The sequence below is a fragment of the Apiospora aurea genome, assembly GCF_038362705.1.
Source record: "Apiospora aurea strain CBS 24483 chromosome Unknown utg000005l_segment0_segment0, whole genome shotgun sequence".
In the NCBI taxonomy this organism is placed as follows: domain Eukaryota; kingdom Fungi; phylum Ascomycota; class Sordariomycetes; order Amphisphaeriales; family Apiosporaceae; genus Apiospora; species Apiospora aurea.
In genome coordinates, this window is record NW_027117392.1 from 3,096,730 (window position 1) to 3,119,583 (window position 22,854).

General features: G+C 53.4%; 6 protein-coding genes across 6 annotated transcripts; 4 read left to right on the top strand and 2 right to left on the bottom strand.

Moving 5' to 3' along the window:
- Window positions 1-1,720: 1,720 nt before the first annotated feature.
- Window positions 1,721-3,853, top strand: PG986_007512 (uncharacterized protein; the record flags this gene model as incomplete). Its single annotated transcript, XM_066843734.1, has 1 exon — window positions 1,721-3,853. The coding sequence occupies one exon, from the start codon at window positions 1,721-1,723 to the stop codon at window positions 3,851-3,853; it is 2,133 nt and encodes a 710-aa protein (XP_066699846.1).
- Window positions 3,854-4,286: 433 nt separating this feature from the next.
- On the top strand, window positions 4,287-5,374 carry PG986_007513 (dihydrofolate synthetase; the record flags this gene model as incomplete). Its single annotated transcript, XM_066843735.1, has 2 exons — window positions 4,287-4,477; window positions 4,786-5,374. 2 exons carry the CDS (start codon window positions 4,287-4,289, stop codon window positions 5,372-5,374), a joined length of 780 nt encoding a protein of 259 aa, XP_066699847.1.
- Window positions 5,375-5,386: 12 nt separating this feature from the next.
- On the bottom strand, window positions 5,387-6,548 carry PG986_007514 (uncharacterized protein; the record flags this gene model as incomplete). Its single annotated transcript, XM_066843736.1, has 2 exons — window positions 5,387-5,859; window positions 5,918-6,548. 2 exons carry the CDS (start codon window positions 6,546-6,548, stop codon window positions 5,387-5,389), a joined length of 1,104 nt encoding a protein of 367 aa, XP_066699848.1.
- Window positions 6,549-7,553: 1,005 nt separating this feature from the next.
- On the top strand, window positions 7,554-9,062 carry PG986_007515 (uncharacterized protein; the record flags this gene model as incomplete). Its single annotated transcript, XM_066843737.1, has 3 exons — window positions 7,554-7,564; window positions 7,755-8,268; window positions 8,328-9,062. The coding sequence occupies 3 exons, from the start codon at window positions 7,554-7,556 to the stop codon at window positions 9,060-9,062; spliced, it is 1,260 nt and encodes a 419-aa protein (XP_066699849.1).
- A 2,301-nt stretch (window positions 9,063-11,363) lies between these two features.
- Window positions 11,364-16,467, top strand: PG986_007516 (Cytokinesis protein sepH; the record flags this gene model as incomplete). The annotated part of the gene is made up of 13 exons (XM_066843738.1): window positions 11,364-11,534; window positions 11,646-11,780; window positions 11,835-11,864; window positions 11,934-11,998; window positions 12,055-12,493; window positions 12,576-12,921; window positions 12,998-13,422; window positions 13,572-14,057; window positions 14,116-14,259; window positions 14,311-14,800; window positions 14,859-15,315; window positions 15,389-15,550; window positions 15,588-16,467. 13 exons carry the CDS (start codon window positions 11,364-11,366, stop codon window positions 16,465-16,467), a joined length of 4,230 nt encoding a protein of 1,409 aa, XP_066699850.1.
- A 1,235-nt stretch (window positions 16,468-17,702) lies between these two features.
- Window positions 17,703-19,602, bottom strand: PG986_007517 (glycosyltransferase family 31 protein; the record flags this gene model as incomplete). Its single annotated transcript, XM_066843739.1, has 3 exons — window positions 17,703-18,320; window positions 18,506-19,180; window positions 19,234-19,602. The coding sequence occupies 3 exons, from the start codon at window positions 19,600-19,602 to the stop codon at window positions 17,703-17,705; spliced, it is 1,662 nt and encodes a 553-aa protein (XP_066699851.1).
- Between the last annotated feature and the right edge of the window lie 3,252 nt (window positions 19,603-22,854).

The window sequence follows — 22,854 nt, forward strand, 5'->3', positions numbered from 1 at the left end:
CCAGGGCGGTGCAATTCAGTAGTACGCCAGAATAATGACGTGTGGGGGTGGAAGATCTCGTGGGATGAGACCCTGCATTTTCCCCAGACATGCGGCACCAGCACAGGCACAGGCTCAGACTCGTTACATCGACGGCTACCCGACGTTCAATGGTTGTTGTATGTTGGTGCTCAGCTCGCATGTATGTCACATCTATGTACGAGGAGGTACATAATGGAGTGACGACGAGTCAAAAGGCCTTCCGCGCACGCGATAGTAGCGTCGGTCCTATGGGCTCTTCTCCTCATTCTTTCATCCGAACAGACAGATCCCTCTTCATTAGTATGAAATTCCATATCGCCGGGGCCCCCATCGCTTACCCCAACTTTTCCCACACTACCTGGGCGACTGTTAGCAAATCGTTTGGTGATGGACATGACTACTATCTTTCGGCTACGTCGTAGTGCATCGCGCTCCTGTCACACACACCCTGACACTGAAGTAGACGGTATGGGTCTGGCCAATCTCCCAGCCTGCCCGGCCACCACACCACGACGCAGAAAATCCGACTTATGCCTCACGCCTTCAATGTTGAGGGAGGTATGGAGCCAGACCTGCCTCATGCATCGCGCTACTGCGGCCACCCACAGCGGGAAACGAGGTCGAATCTGGCACATAAGCCCTGTCTTATCGTGAAATTCCCATTGGCCAATTTGACTTCTTTCATAATTGTGTTATCTACTCGTCTCGATTTGGTTTTAGCCGCCATGGTGCTTTCCGTCCTGGCCTCACAGCGTGAGTTAAATTTGACTCACGTAGCGGCTTGAGTGCGAAATCGGACGCCACAGAGCGGATTGTTGGTTGAATTCAGCATATCGAGGGTAGACGAAAGAAATGTTGTGTGGCATCCTGCATTTCCCCTGACAACTTACCCCTCCAGCCTTTGGCAATCAACACTTCGGGAAAGCAGGGGGTAAGCAGCGATGTGGGAGTATCCTCGCTACATAAGAGCATGGTACAAACATGGCAGTGTATGACTTGCCAGCTCTGGTTTGGAGTGCTCAAGTGAGTTGCAGGCCAGCCCTCTATTGTATGCCACGATTCCAAACATAAACCTTGTCGTTCCCCGGCAATTCAGGAGGATTTATGGCGAGCAAAAGGAGAGCGGAATTTAGCAGAAGAAGATCGAAGATGAGAGCTCATGTGTGTTTTGAGGGAAAAGCCGAGACGGAATCCGCATCATTGAAAAATTGATGGGTCGTAACTTCCTTGATGCTGAACCCGGCATCGACTAGGTTGGTGACTGATGGAAGCTGCCAAAGGAAGGTGCGATTGAAGGGGATGAGCGACCTTGATCGCACCTTCCTGCGAAGCAAACTGCTGGTGAAGGACGTCTAATCCCTAACCCTACCTAGGCAAAGTACATACCTACCCAATTCTCGCTCCAAAACGAATTGACTGTTGACACTATCATCCTACTGGAATGGAGAGAGGAATACTGTCGAATTTGGCAAAGTATTGCAGCCAGCTTGAATATACATCTGATGGCATTCAACGTGTACTACTCCCAAGTGTATTCTTATACGTCCTGATGGTTTATACTTAACCAAGCAGCACTTTCGACAGGCTACCGAGCCTTTTCTCTAGGCACAAAACCTCTCCCGTTCATCTGCATAGGTCTGGCGATGCACAGATCCTAATCAGAGTGCGGATAAGGCCCTACGAGACTCCCCGTGGCAGCATGAACTGGACAGAAGGCAACCTCGCCCGTCACTCGCGAGGGAAAACCGCGAAAAACGAAGTGCTCAAGCGGCAAAAGGAACATTTCGCCAAAGCACGCAGTCGTTTGCTGAATGGCGGGCCCAGACACAGCCCCGTCACTATTTCTTTTCTGAAATCGCCCATCGCCAGGCAGCCGCCGATACATACCAGCTCTCCGGGCCATGGTGAGCCCTCATCGCCTGAGAACCAGCGCCATTCTCCGTCAACGCACGTAGGTTCGGAGATCATTCATGGCCCACCGCCGTTTCGCAATGAATTTGAGAAGCATCACCGCCATGACCCTTTTGTTGCGAAGCCCGAAATCACAAGGAACGAGCCCAGCACGAGACGGGCAACAACGCGCAAAGCAGAAACTACTCTGGAACGTGCTTCTAACGAGAAGCGGCGAAAGCTTCTTGATAGAGCGGACTGGGCAGGCTTGAGTATACAACAACCTCTGGATCTCATATTCCCGGGGCAAATGCGCGCGGGACGAATATGGAGTAAACCCGATCACGCAGGACGGAGTACAATTGGAAAGTCTCGGAATTGTGTACGCGGGCGACCTGTTAACCGTGAGAAACCCCTTCGCTACAAAGATGGTGATAGGAGATTGCAGCCGGCTGTCCAGCGTATCAATGTCCAGGTTGGGACCGGAGATACGTACATTGGCAACGGCTCTAGTCCCCTGAGCATCCGGAGACGACTTGCTGGTTCTGACCGTGGAAATTCAACTGAGATCTCTACGGGGATCTCCGAGTCAAGCTATAGATCAAGCTGCCGCGACGACTGGGTCCGTCATTGTCGGAAATCGGCCTCACGCTCTATGGACGAAAATCGCATGGAACACAGAAACAATAGTCACCGCAGTACAAGCGAACTTGGGTGGGATCTGGAACACAGCTCATCCAGATCCAACGCAACGCGCGTTGCATACGCATCTTTGACCCTCGAGCAACCTGCTCCATTACGAGCCGGCAATTTCCAGGTTTTGCGTTGGTCACCTTCAGTGTCATTGAACTCGGAGAGCTTGGAAGTCGAAGTTGGACAGCCAACGTCTAGGCCAGATGCCATGGACATTGCCGAGAATGAGAAATGGAGAACGCTCGTGGATTCTTCTGATCACCTGATTCCATTGACTCGTGGCTCTTCTCTCTTCAACAGCCCACATATGAATCCGGCTCCAATCCCAATCACCAGCGAGATGATGGTACAAAGTGACGAAGCGAGCACAGGAATCACTAGCGGTGGGCATATACAAGACGACGAAGGAAGGCCATCTCGCAAATATCATCCTGTCATGGTAACCAGCACGGTGACAAGTGACCGTAGCAGCGACACGCCTGCGGCACAACTCCCCAGAATACAAGCAGCTTCCTTGGCTAGGAACAAGCCTGGAGATTCAAATGTCCGGAACGGCATAGACGAGAACATGGCATGGATGAAGTTCGTTTTCGACAGTGATGACGATGAGTTTGAACGATATGCGATGCAAGAAGCTGCACAATTAGCTGCTCGCGAAATACGCCCATCAAAAAGCCCAGAGATAAACGACAGTGAAGCCTCTTCCGAATACTTCCAAATCATTCGACCCAGGGCGGATTCACCACATGTGCCTGTCGACGCGTCTTTGGGAAGTAGCGACGACGTAGCATCTACGGCAGTCACGGGCGCAAGCTGCATGGCTACTCACGGGCCTGTATATTCATCACCTTCTGCAACCAACCAACGAGCCGAAACGAGCACCACCTGCAACAACTTCGATAATTTGACTCCTGGTGCTTTGCCATCACCAGACTGCGATGCCTCGGCAAAGAGCGCAACGGTTTCAGACGCGGAAACCGCCAAAGCAACGATGGCGACCTCTGAAACCTCCGAAACAAGCAAAGATACCCAACAGCGCCATCGATTTACAGCACCCCAAGCATTCGTAGGTAGACATGCACAGCCAGAAAAATCCAGATATATGCAAATGCCACCTCCGGGTCTTCCGGATATCACAAAAAGCAGCAAGCGCAAGGGTCGTCGAAAGAAGGCTTTGGATGGGAGAACGAGTATTAGAGAACTTGCAAATTTTGATGGGGATCCTATCGAGGATATTGAGGAAGATTGAACAGTCGGCGCGACCTAGGGATCTCTCTCATTCATCTGCTCTCGTTGAAGAACGAAAATTGGCTTCGTTGGAAACATTGCCTGAGCATACAGAGTCATCGCTAGCTGGATTATTGCGCGGTCTAATATTTGCCCTTCAAATGAGAAGATTGATCTACCACAATACATCCGTACTCCAGTCTACGATCAACGTGTTGAAATTGCCCAAGCCCAAGGTGATTTATTGGAATTCAGGAGATCAACGTATGTCCTATATATACTCGGGCTTGTAGATTATGTAGATCACATGATTTAGATTTACTACCCACATAATTTCCATTCCAGAGAGCGCATTGCCGGATTCCCAACCACGACAAACTTTTTATCTCATTCCCTCATTCTCTCTGGCAGCCGTGGGTACCGCCTTGAGTTCGTCGACGTCGAAGGAGGAAGTTATGCCGCCGACCCATCTCGTGATAGTGTGTTGCCACGGCATCTGGCGCGGCGGACCGGAGCGGGGCTTCGACGAGTCCGAGTGGCTGATTGCCGGGTTCCAGGCCGGCGAGACACCCACGTTCATCGAGCACATCAAGGCGGGGTTGCTGGTATTGCAGGAGGATCCGGACTCGGTGCTTATGCTTTCAGGGTGAGTGGAAGTTAGTTGGGTATGGGTAATTTGCAATGATTTGCTCCTGTTTCTAAGCGGGGAGGAAGATCTTGGCCACCTACCCGACAGGAACATATGGGCTGGGAAGCGCTCCCGTGGGCCTGTTTGAGTAGTGGTCATGGACCTTGCATGAAGTGTGCTGGGATGACCAGATTGCTCTGCTGATACACGCAGCATCCACCATACCAGAGTACCAGTCAAACCATCAGAGCATGGTGCTTTCAAACTGGATGCTTTCAAACTGGATGCTTTCAAACTGGATGCTTTCAAACTGACAACTATTGTAGGGGCCCAACACGCAAAGAGACCAAAAAGTCCGAAGCCCAAAGCTATGCAGACATCGCCGCAGCGAACGACTATTTCGGCATTACCGACGCCAAAGACGCAGCCGACAGGATACTGTGCGAGCCCCGGGCGCTAGACTCGTACTACAACGTCCTGTTCTCCCTGCTCCTGTTCTGGCAGACCTACGGCGGCAACGCTACTGCTTGGCCCACGAAAGTGACCATCGTGAGCCACGCCTTCAAGCGGGAGCGCCTGGTCGACTGCCACTGCGGCGCCCTGGGATATCCCCTGAGCCGCGTCGACTTCGTCGGGATCGACCCGCCCGGCATGGTGGACGGGACCAACGAGGCGGCTATGAAGGGCGTCTCGCAGGCTATCGCCGAGTGGAAGGAGAACCCCCACGGTATAGGGGGCACCCTGGCCGAGAAGAGGCGGAAGCGGAACCCGTGGGGCGTTTCTCAGGCCTTGTTCGACTCGGCTCAGCTACGGACGCAAAGCGGCGTCAAGACAACTGTGGCAGATGATGGGGAAGAAGTGCTGGATCCGAGCGCGACTCAGCCTTGGTCTATATTTCCTGTAGAACTGAACTAAGATAGCAGCCTATCATATCTTCGCGGTCGAAGCCTGTGTGGCATCGGCCCCAGAAACTATATCTACAATAAAGCGCACCGCGTCCTTCATCATGGCATCGTCGAACTTGTGACCCACGCCAGGGTAGACGATGTCCTCGACCGATATATTTGCCTGTTTGCCCCAGGTCTCGACTGCCGACTTAAAGAAGTCAAGAAACGGCTTGGCTAGAGCGTATGGAACCAGCTTGTCAACGCCGCCCGAGAGAACCTGGAATTTCTTCTTGGCTAGCCGCGTGTCCAAGATGGACCCGAGTCTTTCCTTTTCTACATCAGACGGTGAGGCTGATATCTCGCGAGTCCCGAATAGGATGCCTTTCGGGTCATATTTTTTGCATGCTTCCACTAGAGCGTGCGGGAAGTCCTCGCTCCCTAGAAAAGATGCGCCGTGGTCTGCCGCCGAATAGGTAGGTAGCCTAGTTAGGCGCGCACGGTCCGTCATGATCGCTACAACGAATAATCAGTCTATACCCGTCTGAGTGCGAGTGCCCTACGTAGGACTTACCCATGTAATCAGGGCAACCGATGACCACAACTCCAGCCGAGAGCCGTGGCTCTGCGAACATGGCCTGCCATACGGTGTGACCGCCTTGACTGACGCCGAGAGCCAGGTGCTGGTCGGTGAGACCGGCCTGCCTCCGGGAACCGAGCGTAGCCGCCTGGAGACTGCCCGGGCTGCTGGCTCCGTTGCCGAAGAGGTAGCCCTCCAGCGCATCCATCAAGTGGGCCATATCGACGACGCCCCCGGTGACGACGCCAAACATGTCTTGGGCATGGGTCTTGTTGCCATCCCGCCACGCATCGTTGGATGCTTTGTGAGCCAATCTCGTGCCATGGTTTCGCTCGTCAAAGGCGACGGCAATCAAGCCTCTTGACGCCGATGATGAGCCGGTGCTGCTGTTGTTATCGTTGGTGCGGGCGTGCCAAGCCGAGAGGACCAGAGCCGCGAAGGTGGCCATGTCATTCTTGTTGCCCAAGCGCCCATGGTGTAGCCAAAGGCAGGATACGGCCGTGGCCGCCGTGGGAAGTTGGTCTAGGCCATAGACGTCGACCAAGAGGCCGGCGACGGGGATGGTGGTCTTGGAGACATGTGGAGGCTGCAGGGACGGGACACCCATTGGGCTAGCGGTAGACATGATGGCCGGGTTCTCGCACAATGGACCAAATACACATATAGTGGTGGTTCTACCTGCCCTTCAAATGGGGATATCACTCCTTTGTACGCACTCTTGCGTGCACACGCATTCCCGAGTTGTCGGACTCCATCGTGGGTCCCGGGACAAACCTCAGCCAGTCGTCTGTTAGTTGGCGAGCTTGCCTGCTACATTTGCGGCTTGCCCCTTGCCTAGCACGAGGCCGCACGGGCCATTGCACCTCCGGTAGGTACTTGTCCACCATTCAATCCACTGAACGATTTGATGTTTTGAAGGATGTCGATGCCAACGAACAACAGGACAGGCGGGCTTGCTATCTTGTCAGTGTGTGCCGGGCCTCAGGATGGGAATGATAGGCTACGAGATACGAGGTATATAACCTTATGTCGTCGACCTATGGAAGCCACTGACTGCTCATTGATGTCCCTCTCTCATCTCACTTTCACCGAGACACACGCGTTTGTTGCCTGGCACTTGATTGTCTCTCCTGACTACCGAAACCTTACAGCGATAGTTCCGAAGTACCATTTCCTTTTCGCCTTTTCACCTGGAGTCCAGAGCTGTCCTCCAGCGTCCCTCCAACAACCGGCATCCATCCACCAGAAAGGCTGACGGGTCCCCCCCAGCCCGTCATTCTTCCCAATTCCTCGTTAGCATCCGGCCGGGCCCCCATCGTCAATTGTCCTCCCAACTTGACTCGGCACACGCGATATATCCCAAATCCCATCATTCGGTCGTTGTTGCATCCCGTCGCGCGCATTCATCTCGATCCTCTTTGTTTCCCCGACCCATCTAATTCGCATCATTCGCGCCATCCGGCTCGTCTCCTCGGCACTCCCGACCCAGGCAATTCCATCATCCATCTTCTGGTTTTGCCATTCCATCGCATCGGGCCTTGTCCAATCCCCGTTGCCACGCATACGCAGACGCGCACCAGCCATCTTCTTTTCCTACCCAACCCGTCATCTGCCACCACTTCTCCCAAATATGGGTCTACCGTAAGTTCGCGAACGCGCGACTCGATTGCGCTCCCTTGTGTCTATTTCTAGAACTCGCGTCATTTGGTTTACCCGCGAGCAGATCTGTGTTTACCACGATTCAGCCATGGAAACCGCGTCGCTTCTAGCCCAAAGCCAACGGCGTTTCATCACAGCTATTGCGCGCCACCTGCTAATGTGACATATCCAGGCTGTTTATCGCCCCTGTCGAATCCGACATTACGTCGAAGCCTTCGACTAAGAGTTCCGCGGATCCGGCCCATGCGCGATCCCCCATTCGCCGTTCGGAGCGTCGCCGCCAGCTGCATGAGACTCGCGAGCATCGCCTTCGATTACTCGCGGCGCTGCAGGCAAACGACGACAGCCTGACCCAGCCAGAGTCCATTGGTCGTGCGTCAGGAACCGCGTCACCCAGTACAGATGCTCTGCGTTCTTCGCGACATTCTCCATCTGCCTATGATGACATCCTCGGTCTAGTGCGAGACCACCGTGACAGACGTGACCGGCGCGAAGCTTTGCGCTCGAGACCTTCTCCGCATCCGGACACAAACATTCAGCATGAGGAGAGTTTCTTGAGAGCCGATGGGCCCGAGCCACGTTACGTTACATGGAGCAACGAGTCTACCCCCGATCTCGCAAGCACGAACTGGGGGCAGGTAGTGAACCTTTCAAACGGAGGCTCACTCCTGTACAGATCACGCCTCGTAAGTAATACTGGAAAGCTGAATATGTATCTGGGCCGTTGTGTTGACAAATTCTGTAGCGAGAAGCTAATGCTTCCTCTGCGAATTCCCCTGCGCTGTACACCGTTCAACCACATGATTATCCTCCCTCCGCTTCGCGTCTCACTCAGCGCTTACGAGAGAGCAATTCTTCGGGAGCCGGCACCCGCGCAAGTCGGTCTCAGGTGCCTGATCCTGGCGAATATCTTGACGAATACCGCCGCCGCCGCCGTGATGCTCAACCGGATGGGCCGAGGGTTTCCTCGCGGCCTCGCGCATGGCGCTCAGTTCGATATGTCGATGGCTTAGGCGACCGCGATCGAAGTCTCAGCCCAGAAGACAGCAATGTTTGGGATACCTTGCAGTCGACGTTAACTCCTGACCCCCAGCCCCCAAGCGTGGGGTCGTCTTTTGCCTCTACGACGGCTTCGGTGGGCACATCCCAGACCACAGCTAGTTCAGCGAACACCTCTGTAACCCACCCGGATGAGACAGCCGAGCTCCCTTGCGAACCTGTGGCTGATCATTCGGAATCCGATGGGGAGGATGAGGAACGTCGCACTGAACCCTCGAGGCGTACAATAACGCCAAGTAGTCGATCCTATGCGGACGTGGTAGCTCTGCCACCGGCCCGCGGCGGGCCTGAACGGCTTGAGTGGCTCTCTGACATGCAGCGCATTGTGCAGGGCCTAGCTTCCCGGCAAGACATACCGGATCAATGGTGGGCAGCTGCCGGACTCAGCCGCTCGTTCGTCATGGGCGATGACTCGATTTGAAGTGTTGCTTTTCCATATCAAAATGTCAATCCGTTGACGGAAGACATGACCTGCTTTAGGTACAGACAGGAGCTCCAAAACCATGAGAGCTGAATGCCCAGTACTATGCTACATTGGGCTGTACAAACGTGTATATTCTGGGGGAATCATTACACCAATTTCGGTGTCGGCGTCGGTGGTGCATCTGGAGACAAAAGCCTTTTAGGAGTTGGCCTTGGTGATTTATGGTTATTTGATGGAAGCGTTGGAGTCGCGGCCGAAAGGGGAGTCTGCAAAGGAGTTATATGCCCCTGGTATGCTTCATCACTGTTAGGTAGCCTAATGAAAAGGTGCCTTTAATGCCCAATTGCCAACCTATGAGCTAGTCCAGCCCCTGAAAAGCCGGCAAGTTGTCGTTCACCAACCTACGAACTTTCCTAGTCTCCAGCAGAAGTCGTTCGAACGTAGAGCGAATACAGGGGAAAATTGAATCTGATGTTGAAACCAAAGGCTTTCTTCTGTTATATCCATCCAGCCTTATTATGTACATAAGCTGTAAGTGAGCACGCAACAGCAAGCAGCGTACCTAATCTACTGAAGGTACCTACATTTCCGACCAGGTCATTTCAGACGCTAGGTACCGCACTGATACGACTGTCGTATTGCCAGAAAGTAGTGGCGCAGCCTTGGGCTCCCTCGTCTGAATGACGTATGCGCCGGGCCTTTTCCCTCTCCTCACACTGCTTGTGCTCTCTGTCCGGTCGCATGGTCTAGGTATGTTCAGCAGACGACAGACACTGAAGCCCAAAGAGGCAAATCGTGTTTGTTATGGGGACGGGGACCACGCCAGCCGATAAGCATTGGAACCCCGCTAGTGGGCCGGTAATGCCATAGAGGAACATGCGCCGAATCTGGCTACTAAAACCACCGGCCCTGGGAGTTGAAACAATAACAGATCAACACCAACCGCAGCCGGCCTCGCCGATTTGGGGGACTAACCAATATTGAAGCAGCTTGTTTTTCCCTGGTGCACTTGCGTGCAGTAGCTTCGAAGTGACCAAATACCCCCGGCATGTCTCGATTCCCTGGCTACGAGGGTTACAACTCCCCTCTACACAAGCACAATTGCCTGCCTACTGGTACTTAAGACACGATATTCATTGAACGATCAATGCAGCATTGGTTGGCAGGAAGTGGGATCCAATGCCCGCCAGGCACACATATCAAGTGCAATTGGACTTGATTGAACCCATCTTACACGTACGTACGTACCTTATACGAGTATTCCACTTGCCTGTCTGCCTACCTCCTACATACATCCATAAGGCACTTGAACCGCGGGGGAGGTTGAGAAGGAGCATGAAGCGTGAAGCATGAAGCATGAAGCATGAAGCATGAAGCACGAAGCACGAAGCATGAAGCACGCCGCCGCTCCATGTCGCATTTGGTATTTCGGTACCTCTGTTTCTCTCCGTCTCTCTCTCTCTCTCTCACACACACACTCACTCACTCTCGCCCGCCTGCTTGCTTACATAGGTACCCTGCCAACCCAGGTACCCTGCCTACCCTACCTGCTGCACTTGGGAGTGAGCTGATCTCCCGCCCGTCTCCTCCCCCACATTTCCCACTCACTTATTAGAAACCGGCGCGTTTCCTTGCATCTGCACAAGACTCATCAGCAGTGCCTCACTCGCTTCCTCTGTTCTTCTGGCACAGGGCGCAGGCACATGGAAGTCCGTCCCGCACTTTGATCTACGATCGGGACTTGGTGATAAAGTGATTGGTGCCTGAGCAAGCAACGCAACGCAAGCAACGCCCGTGAGTGGTAAGATAGCGCTTTTGTCCAACGCACCACAAGCTTCTCCCACTTGCAGCCTGAATTTACAATTGCACGGAAAGCCAAGCTAAATTTGAAAATGTACATGTAGACAGACACACTCACGCTCACGCTCACATACACACCACACACACCAGACTTTCTGCTGCAACGTGCCTTGCATAACCCCACGAAACGAAACTCGGGACTATCCTACCCATCCTACTGTATCCGTTACCGTATAGCCCATTGACTGGTTTGGCCTGCCCGTTGGCGCCAGTGGTCGGACGGCCGAACCGAAAACGCAACCACGAAAAGGACAAGAGGGAAACTCCAGACTGCAGCGAGCTGGAATGGGACAAGCACTTGATTCATGTCGCCGACCACCTTTCCCTTCGCCTCTCGCAGTCGCAGCACCGCCCGCCGTGTCCTCGAACAGCCCACCAGTCTTGCCGAAGCCGCCTGTGGTCGTCTCCCAGAAGAAGCGTTGTTGAACACAACCGGCCATGGCGCCCTCCTCGGGCCATTCCTCGAACCCTTCGACGTCGTCCACAGGTGAGCGCCAGTACCATGCCGCCAATGGCAGACCTGCTGTGGCGGCTCGGCATTCAGGCACTCCGAGGAAAGGAAGTGGTGGCCGCGACAAGGCGGTTCAAGATCCCGGGCTGAAAGATTACGTACGTACAGAAAGAACGGAGCCTTGTTCGGTTAGCAAAGGAGGCCATGCCCACTTGCAGCTGGGAGGTTTTGGTTTCGCCAGGAACACAAGCTAATACGGAATGTTGCAGCGTCTGGGAGAATGCCTGGGCAAGGGAGCCTTTGGCGCCGTCTACAAAGCGATCCATTGGGGCACCGGCGAGGCTGTTGCAGTCAAACAAATCAAGCTGGTCAATTTGCCTAAGAGCGAATTGCGCATGATCGAGGTAGGTGCGACCAGAAGCAGGTTGGTTGAGGATAGAATGCTGACTTGTGTTCAGGCCGAGATCGATCTGTTGAAGAACTTGCATGTAAGACTCGCCCCAGAGTTATGGGCCGACTGCCCAAGGCAGTTCTTGCGGGGCTGACAATGGTTGTAGCACGACAACATCGTCAAGTATGTCGGTTTTGTCAAGTCGGTAGACTGCCTAAACATTGTTCTAGAGTATGCCATGCCGCTCTTGAAATTATCTTGTGCTGGGAAACTTACATGAACTTTAGGTACTGCGAGAATGGCTCTCTCCATTCGATATGCAAAGCATACGGCAAGTTCCCAGAGAACCTTGTGGGCGTCTATATGACCCAGGTTCTGCAAGGGCTTCAGTATCTGCACGACCAGGGTGTCATTCATCGTGATATCAAGGGAGCCAACATCCTGACCACAAAGGACGGCAAAGTCAAACTCGCCGACTTCGGCGTTTCTACAAGTACTCTGAGCGGGCCTGACAAGGAGGCTCAAGTGGTGGGAACACCGTACTGGATGGCGCCAGAAATAATCGAGTTATCCGGAGCCACGCCTGCATCAGATATCTGGAGTTTAGGATGTACTGTTATTGAGCTGCTGCAGGGGAAACCACCATACCATCATTTGCAAGCCATGCCCGCACTTTTCGCTATTGTCAACGATGATCATCCACCTCTACCCGAAGGCGTGTCTTCTGTAAGTGACCAAGGCCCCTGCAAGCTCATGTGATGCATTGTACATGGGGTGGTTTGCTCTCTGTGGTTCTAACGTGGCACAGGCTGCTCGCGACTTCTTGATGCAATGTTTTCAGAAAGACCCGAATCTTCGTGTCTCTGCAAGAAAGCTGCTCAAGCACAACTGGATAGTTGGGTGCCGGAGGAGCGATGCCCCAGTCGCAAAGGCCTCGGCCAACTTTAGCCAAGCCGTTGAAGAAGTCAAGCAATGGAACAAAGCTTTAACATCCGACACCAACAATCTACGGGCCTCTACTGGCTCGGACTCTGGCCCGTCGCAGCAGAACCACCCGCAAACGAGGTCTGGCCTCAATACGCCGGCAAAGGGGCCCTTGTCACTTGCCAAGCCCCGACCAACGGCCGAGGACTTCCGGTCTCCAGAACTTGCTGGTAAGGAGTGCTCTGAAGAGCACCGGCCCTGGCCGTTTTCACGCGATGATGGGTCAAGATCACTGACACACTATAGATGACGATAATTGGGACAATGACTTTGCCACTGCAATCTCGCCCACCGCCTTGCAACTTCCTCTTATCAAACCGCAAGACCACTTTGGTGGGATGCTTTCCGCAGACCGCTTGAAGCAATTCGCTTCGATTGATAACTCCCGGGATATATCTGGGAACTGGGATACCGATATGGACGGAGAGCTCATGACCATGAAGAATTTTGGTGGTGGCTTTCATGACGAAGATCCCCAGGACAAGACTATTCGACCTAACTGGAGGTTCCCCTTTGGGCCGGAAAAGACACCGGAACCGAAAGGGCAGCTGAGAGTCCCGCAGCCTACAAGGTCTCCCCCGGAAACGGTCCACCAGCGGGCACTATCGGCGAAAATCGCAGGCGAAGAGCCTGGGGAACAAATTCGAGTTGCCTTCGAGACCGGATCTGCTGTATAGAGAGCACACAGTGGAGGATTATTCGGATCTCTTCGACAACAATGACCAAAGTGATCTCATCTTCAACCAGAAAATTAGCCAATCGAGGAAGGTATGTGTTTCTATGTTCCTATTTGTCTGAATGGCAAACTGATACTCGACAGCCCGATACCCCTCAACTATTCCACCCTTCAGATCTTACCAGTCTGCCACGCTCTACACAGTCACCTGTTGGCGGAAGCATGAGAAGAACAGCCTCATCGCGACCCTCGGTTCTACCGGATCGGCAAATGCAACGGTCTCGGTCGTCCATCGAGATACAGAAGTTCGCCGAGAGCGAGGGCGACGAAGATTTCTCCGATATATTTGGCCCTGGCGACAATATTACCGAGAAGGCCGAGAGCGACCGAGGCTCTGAAGACGGAGGGCTTATGGTCCTATCCAAGTTATCCAACAACTCGTGGCTCGGCGACGACGAAGACGAAGACGACCCCTTTGCTTTTATGGACCCAGGCTGGGATGAAATGGACCTCGAAGCCAACATCGCCCGAGACCGGCATGCCAGGCTAGCAGAGAAGGTAGAGGTGCTTGTACGATCCATCAAAATGATAGAAGGCGAAGAAAAGCTGTCGGAGCTTTCCGAGGATCTGGTAGGTCGGCCAACGGGTCGTTCGCCCCAAGTACATCCTGTCGCTAACATCTTCCCAGCTTGCCCTTCTGTGGGAACATGTCGAAGTCAAGGACCTCATCATCAGCGCACATGGTCTGTTGCCTATTTTGGAGCTACTTGAGCCATGTACAGTGAAAAGCCGGCAGCACATGATTCTGCAGTTGCTGAAAGTCGTGAATACGGTAAGAAAATATGACCCTAAAGTAAGGCGACAGGGGCTAACAGCCTGGCAGATTATTCTAGACGATGTCGAGCTGCAGGAGAACATATGCTTTGTCGGTGGCATACCTATCATTACCAAATTTGCAGCGAGGCAATACTCGAACGAAATCCGATTGGAAGCCGCCGCCTTTGTACGACAAATGTATCAAACCTCCACTCTTACCTTGCAGATGTTTGTGAGCGCTGGCGGTCTCAACGTCCTGGTGGAGTTCTTAGACGAGGACTACGATAGTGCTCGAGACCTTGTGCTCATCGGCGTCAACGGTATTTGGAATGTATTCGAACTACAAGGACCTACTCCCAAGAACGATTTCTGTCGTATCTTCTCCAGGAGCAAGATTCTAGATCCGCTAGCATTGGTGCTGCACAGAGTACTGGACGAAGACGAAGGGGATGAGCTGATAGAAGCTATCGAGGGTCGCATCGTCAACATTTTCTATCTGTTCTCCCAAGCCGAAAACTATGTCAAGGAGATGGTGGCTGACCGTCAAGTGCTGAAGAGTCAGTCCGGTCCCAAACCAAGCCTGAGGAATCTATGTCATGCTAACGCCGATCGCAGGTATTCTCAAGGATCTGCACCGGATGACACCAGCGCATCAGATCACAATGCTCAAGTTCATAAAGAACCTATCTATGCTGTCCACTACGTTGGAAACACTACACTCGGCCGATGCCATCGATCTGCTGATCGACCTGCTGAGTGGGACCATGAAGAAAAGCCATCGCCATTTCCGGGAGATATCCAACCAGGTGCTCAACACCTTGTTCAATCTCTGCCGCCTGAGCAAAGACCGACAGGAATATGCAGCAGTCAATGGCATTGTACCATTGCTGCTCAAGATTATGAAGACTGACAGACCACCAAAGGAGTTTGTTCTTCCGATTCTCTGCGATATGGCCCATTCTGGAAGCAAAGGTCGTCGCTTCTTGTGGCAGAACAAAGGCCTGGATTTCTATGTGTCTCTTCTGGCGGACCAGTACTGGCAAGTCACGGCCTTGGACGCCATTTTTGTATGGTACGTTGATGACTAAAACTCTTTACTTGTCCCTGATTACCACACGTCCGAATTTTTACTAACCGCCTCTTAGGCTGCAAGAAGAGACTGCCAAAGTTGAGGGACACCTCATCAATGGCAGCTTCACAAAAGAGATCATATCCTGCTTCACTAATGCTAAGATTAATGCGTTTGACCCGAACCTGCTCGAGCCCCTGCTCAAACTTCTTCGCCTCAGCCCTTCACTGTCATCCATGTTAGCAACGCCTGAGATGTTCTCAGGGATCGGGCAGAAGCTGGGCCACAAAAAAGGCAGTAGTACGGTTGAATCTGCTTCGTCTCGTCCGCAACATCCTGGACACGCGCGAGACCGACTATTTCAGCAGCTCAAGAGACAAATGCCTCACATCGCTCCTCGAGGATATCCAGACGCTGGCGGACAAAGACTCTGCAGTGCTGGTACGGAACTTGGCCTCGGAGCTTGTCAGGTCCCACATCAATGGCGAGTCTGAGAACGCTTCAAGTAGCATCTCGAGTCTAACTGCATCGTCGTCGGCCGCGACAAGTGCAGGCCGTGCGCGACCTGGCTCGCGGCCTGGCTCGCGCCGTCTATACACCCCACCCTCTTTACATTCTTCGGCATCGACACCCATGACTCCAACACACGCCCACCGGTCCTCTCAGTCGTCTGCCTTCATTGAAGTAGCACACAGCCCCAAGCGTTCTGCGGTTTCCTTCACACACGAGCGCGACCCGTCGCTTTACAGACCGCGGAGCCGCGATAGTACCGGCATCCCGGTGTCGTCGATACCCCGGCGGGTCAGTGGTGATCTGAGCTCGAGTGTCAGCAGTAAGAGCCGACTGCCTCGCAATCCGGGCGTCCTCCCGCGCACTTCTGTGAGCGACTTGTCGGACTTGAGGCGCAATGAGTTGAGGCGCAATAGCCTATTCAGCAATAAGGAAAACCAAGCCACGGATGGTGGTGGTGGTAGCAGCGGGAGTAGATATCCCTTCGTGCCGGAGAGTCCGACCATGTCGTCGTCATCGTCATCTAGGCGAAACGGCTCGGTTAGTAGTACTAGTACGAGCCACTCGCGTTCTGGTTCCGGAAAGCAACGGCGGAGTCGCGCCCCTAGTGAGGGCGGGGCCAAGAAATGGACTCCGGGCGCGTAGTGGCGTTTCGGTCTCAACTGACGATGATGAGATATTGTTGTTGTTAGCGACTTCCCATTAGCTGGTCGGCCAAAAGTCGTTGCGGGTGGTTATATCTTGTTTCCCAGGGCGGCCGACGGTGGCATGTATGCATATAAAAGGCGTTCGTTCTTTTGCTTCTCCTTTACCCAACCATTTTGACATTTGTTCGATTCGATTCGAAGTAAAAGAAAGAAAGGAGAAATGCATTTAGAAAGCCCAAATGCTCGGGAAAGCTTCATAGCATAGCACGGCACTGGGAAGAGGGAAGGAAAAGACGAGAGGAAATCCTGCATCGGAAAAGCAAGGGCATTGGACGGCAAGAGGGATGCATGGATGGCAAATGCGACGGGGGTTGGAGCAGATGCTATATCATCAGTTGGGGACTTTATTATATGAATATATGATGCATGAGTTGTACGCAGTAACTACGAATGAATGGATAGCCGGCTTTGGGGGCTGTCCTGTGTCGAATTCCCCTCTCTATGTGACGTGAAGACATCACCATACGCTTCCTGGCATGGACCCATGGAGCATTCACTTTGGCATCTGGTCTGGACTTTGATTCTCCTGAATAGGAGGATATATTTGGTTGCAGATCACATTCGAGGGAACTGGCGACTCTCCAAGAACCGAGCTTTGCTCCCTTATATTTTTTCCGTCTGGCCTCTGGCCTACCCAGCTAGTGCAGAGATCCGCCGTAAGCAATGTCATTACAAAAATTGTACCCTCACCCCCCTTTTCGGCCGTTCAGTCAAGTCAACAAAACTCACACTCATTCCGCCCGAAATCAGCGACACCATCAATGTCTCTCGCTACTGCTGCGGCTGAGGCTGCGGATGCCATTGTACCGCATTCCTGCCCTTGGGCCCACCAAGGCTTCACGAAAAACAGCAGTCCCTCCGTCGCAGATGTAGAGTCCCGCAAAAGATGCACCCTTTCTAGTTGCATATGCCTAGCCAGGCAGCCAAAAACGCCTCAAACGCCGCCTAATGATATGTGTGCCCCTAGCTTTCGGACGACAGAGCAACGAATGACGCATCCCCATGTGATGCGGACCCCTCCTTTCTTCTTCTTCCTCTCTCTCTCTCTCTCTCTCTCTCTCTCTCTCGTATCCTCGGAAACCTCCGTTCCTATCATTTGTTTTCGTTAAGATGTTCGCACTGAGTACGCTGTGATGCGTCGTTGTTCATCAAATCGTGACTTGTCCATGCCTCTTAATCTTTGGGGCTCACCCAGTTGACCTTGGTACACTCGCCAGTGGCATCGATCCAGTCGTTGATGCCCTTCAGGTCCCAACCGCTCGCCCATCTCTGTTTGTCCTTGCCCTCCGCGGGTGCCGCCTTCGGTGCTCCGAGCTTGAAGCTGCGCGCTGTGCAGCACTGCTCGTCGTGCCATCGGTACTGGAAGCAGGTTCGGTTCCTCTTCTTTTCTGCCATGGTCTTATGCCAGGCCTCTCGAGCTGCCGCATCACTGGGACCAGTGTCTTCCGCTTTCTCGGTGTCGCTAGCATTGGCTGAATCCTGGTCCTTCTGAGATGGATCTCGCGGTATCACCTTTTGCGCTTTCGTGTCGAGTTCCCAATCCTCGGGCACGTCTTCCTCTTGGCAAACCTTGGCGCAGTGTGCAGGCGATTTCCATGCCTCTTTCTCGACGGCCGTCATGTCCTCGGGTTTCTTCTGACGGTCGCGCAAATGGCCCTCTGCGCGTCCCTGTACCGCGGGGTCAGGATTGATGTAGCATACATCGTCCGAAAGGTTGTCCCAGTCTGAGCGCGTATCCTGCATTTTGGGAGCTATGAGAGCATCGAACAGATCCTTGATTAGAAGAGTGCGCTGTGACGAAAACTGCGTTAGCGGGTGTTCCAACGGCCTGGAGCATGTGGCTTGGAACAAGCTTAAGGGGGTAGGTTTTGGCGGGGAAAGGGATTGGGCTAATTTCAAAGTTCCAACCGCCCTGGTGGCGCCTTCCAACCATAGAGCATAAGGGGGTTGGTTAGTTTGGGGATTTTCCGACTTACATCGGTCTTGCGCGTCTGCTCGAACTGCCACACGGTGGTAATCTCCTCGGCGTTCATGTGGTGCATGGTCAAGATCGGTTCGCACCAGTGGCCTGGCCCATAGGGTAGCGTGCTAGGCTTCTCGCCATTGAACATGGGCCACGCCTGGCGGATCTTGACGTTTTCGTATTCTTCGAGCGCCTGGGCAAGCATCAGGTCGCCACAGCACTCATGGGCCCCCTTCGCGTTGTACTGCTTGACCATGCCGGGGTGGTACTCAATAAGATGCCGCAGCAAGGCCCCGCTCATCACGTAGCCAGATCCGCCGTGGGCAAAAGGAGTGCCTCCTATGAAGCTCCGACTTCCCAGGTAGAGCTTCTCCTTGGGGCTGAATTGGCTCTGCGTGTGCAGCCAATGCAGCATGTTGGGCCAGAAAATGTACGTGTCGGCCTCGGCAAAGACGTACCAATCCCGTCCGGGCCGCATCCGCCACGTCTTCTCCATCATGGGGATGAACTTGTACTTGTCGAGCTTCCAGGCCTTGTGGCTGTCTGTCTTCGCATCGACGCACGACTTCTGCGACACAGGGCATTCCTTCTGGTCGCGATAGAGGTCGAAGTCTTCGTTGTGCGCCTTGGCCGTCTCCTCCACATCGGCGAGCACATCGTAAATGTGGTGTTTGCCGATTTGTTGTTCCTGCACATGGGTTAGTTGCATAGTCTGGGGGCGCATTTCGTTGGGTCGCGTACCATATCGGAAAAGAGCAGGAAGTCGGGAAGGCATTGCAGAGTGGTGAGCAATTGGGTGGGCACTCTGTCGAAGGCCTCGGTGGCGCCCGTCTTCATGACCAAGACGATGCCATTGCTGTCGGGAAAATTGGCGCAAGGGCTGCTGAAGTTGTGGTACTGCGAGACCATGCCCTCGTTTCCGGGCTGGTAGAGGGTGTTGTTGTAATCCTGGCCATTGAGAAGGGTCGAGGCGGAATCGTAGAACGTTTGGGCGTACTCATACGAGCGCTCCTTCCATTGCGGGCGCAGGTGAATGTAGGTGGTGAGAAGGGCAATCACCGTGAAGCCGCCAAAGAGCCGGAGTCGCCGGGAATATGCCGATATGATCATGGTGGGCGGCCAGGAAGGAATCCGAGCACCGGAGGTTTGCGGCCCCTACGAAGTCCAATGCGACATGTAACGGTGGGTGGGTAAGCAGGAAAGGTCGTCCAAGATGTCGTCGAGGTCAGCAGCAGCGTACATGTAACATTCGAGGCCTACAGCAGAGCAGTACAGTACAAATAACAAACAACCGACACGGCCAAAGAAAATGGGAAAGAAGGAAGGGTGGCGGAGGGAAACGGTGCTTGAAGAAAGGAAGTGACGAGGGAGTGCCTGGTGTTTGCACGACCACAGTCAAATCCAATCCAATCGCAGGTATGCACGAGTACAAGTAATAATAAATTGGCAACGAGGGAGGTGCCGGCATCAGTGATGTACATCCAGCTACTTGTTGCGGCTTAGGTACGGACTTGGGGAGGAGGACCGACACCCTGACACCCTGACACCCTGGTTTTCCAGGGCTCCAGGGCCCCTGTCAAGCCCAGCCCAGCAGCGGCTTTCCTCGTGTTGATTTCAGATGTCAGCTCTCTTCTTCACTCTTCACTCTCTCGACCCCACTCTCCTGTGTAAACCCCCCTTGGGCCTAGGCACCGTAGCTGACGAGAAACATGTTCTTTGCTGTTCTGCGACGTTGGGACTAAAAGCAGGTACATTCACGCGTACTGTCGTGCGCCTCGCTAGCTGGCTAGACTACTGCCGGCCCTGGGTTATGGTTTTGAGACGGCGCATTCTTGGGCGCAGGAGGATACATACATAAGCCAGGAAGCAAGCCAAAAGAGAGAAGAAGAAGAAGAAGAAAAAAGGGGAGGACGGGGAAAAGACAATCTCCCGCCGGACGGGGACATGCGATGATCAGAACGAGCCTGGGCAATCACATGTGGGCAGATAGATGCATGGCTAATGGTTGGTCTGGGGTTGTCATGCTGTTTGGCTATCGACATGTACCTACCTACAGTGCATACTTTATATGCAAGCCGGTCGTCCTATCCGTTATATCGGGCGCAGGTAACATTTGCTTTGCAGATCGGAAGCAGAACAGAGTTAAAGGGATGGGACGACCAGTAGCTTACACCAGACTGTGACTGTGAGGCCTGCCGCCTGCCTTATTGACTGCCTGGACTTTCTTTGCCCTTGGACAGATCGAGTCTCGAGTTACATGGCATGTTTATTAGTGCGCCCGATCAAGTTTTCCATTTCCTGGCCGGGCAAAGTAGAGGAGGTACCCACATACTGCCCACTGTCGGTACTGGCCCCCATCGAAACTCCAGCTGATGACGCACGCCTCCATGGCGCACAGGCTAGTCGCATCGGGCAAGCTGCAGGCCAACTGGACGGGGTTTGAATCAAACGTATGTACCAATGTTGATATGTGACATGAAGTACGCCCGCACGTTAGGTCATGTACACGCTCTTGCTCTAGGTACTCTGCCAATCAATCTGCCAGGCTCCAGCAGCCCAGGCAGGCTACAATCCAGGCTGGCTACATGTACCTAGGCTAGATACACAGATCCCATCCACCCAGCTAGAAAAGCAAATTGATCCCGCCCACTCTAGCCACTTAGTAGTAGCTGAGCCGAGCTGGTGGATCGCAACGAAAACCGCCAAGGCTTACTTATGGACTTTCTTTTTGCCATGTTCGCAGCGGCTCCGGGAGGTTGATCAAAATCAAAAGACCGAATTATGAGGCCAAAGTCGACAAGCAAGACATTCATTCCTCTAGTCGTTTGATCCAAAGGCAAAAGGCGCGTCGCACGACACACATCTGCCATTCCCCCTCCCCCCTCCCCTCCACGTAACGCCCCTCCAGTGTGTGGGCTCGCCTATGCAGGGAGCCAGGGAGGAATCAAGATCAGCAGTGATGTGATAATCAATGGAGACTCGCACGCACTTCGAGACTCCTCTATCTTACATCCAAAACCACGCAAACAGTCCTCAAGCCTGCCCACGGGGACTCCCCTTGGCCTAGGAGAAGGATATACATACATATATATATATATATCGAAAGCCTTCCACTTTCCCACAGGTGCTTTCATTGGACAGGCTTCTGAAAGTGAAACGATGCTCACGTAAGCCTCTTTGCCCTCCCAAGCAAATCGATTTGGTGGTGGGTGGTGGCATTGCGCAGGCGTTGGCCATGCCTTGGATGGATGAAGCGGCTGCACCGTGGGCCGGCCATCCCTGAAGGCCATCTCAATTCCCATTCCATATGAATGATGGGATGGGATGGCAGATGGGGGTGCTTGGGGGCAGCGGAGGGGGGCCGCTGCTCTCCAGTCTCACGTCCACGTTTCCTTTCCCATGGCCCGCCCACGCGTATCAAGTAAAGTCTTCGAGATGAACGCGCATTGCAACATGGAAAATTGATATAAAAATAAACTGTAAATTTGCGGACTGGCTGGCGGGTTAATTATACAATACGGGGTACGCCCTACTGTCTCCAACCTTCCACTCGGTAACTAGGATGCGAGCCAATGCGTCGCGTGGTATGTCACGGTATGTTTAGGTAGGTTTGAGCTGTCGATACTCTAGATATGCAGGCTTGAGCTCCCTTCCACTACTGTACCTAAGGTAAGGAATTTACCATTGAGTTGGAAACCTTCATCTGAAGGACCTGCCAGTACGGAGTACAGGGTAGTGGAAATCCAGCCGGAACACCACCCAGCTGAAGGAGGGGAAAGCGACCTTTTCTTCATCTAGCACTAACTTATAACCAAAGCAACGGCCAAAAGCTTGGTAAATGGATAATACGCGCCGTGCTATCTCGACCGGGCGCCTGCGTTGATGAGCCAGCAGCACTTGTGCGCGAGGCGGCACTACCGGCAACTCTGAGCACTCTCAAGGACGTGCCAGAGCTGACGCGTATGCAAAGAAGGGAAGAAGATAAGGTTTGTGACGATCGCCCTCGGGAACAAAAGACGTCAATCAATTGATTGCGCGAACCTTGGTACGTAGGCAGGCAGTAGGGCAAGGGGTAGTAGGGGTGGCTTTGCTTGGAGGAATAAAGAAAAACATACAATGGAGAAGCAGGTGTCTGAGTCTCCCAATCTCTCCACGTTTTCGGTACCTTCACAGGTGAGGCATCTGGAGTCACACCCATTTTTCGGGCTGTTTCTATCCAGAGGAGTACCTAATCCCAACCTAGATATGCTGCAAAACGCAATATGTGAACAACTGTCGTGACGGATGCGTGACTGCAGCAAAAGGGGTCTCTGTCCTTGGCACACGGACATCGGGAGCCCGGCAAACGGCCAAGGGAGAAAA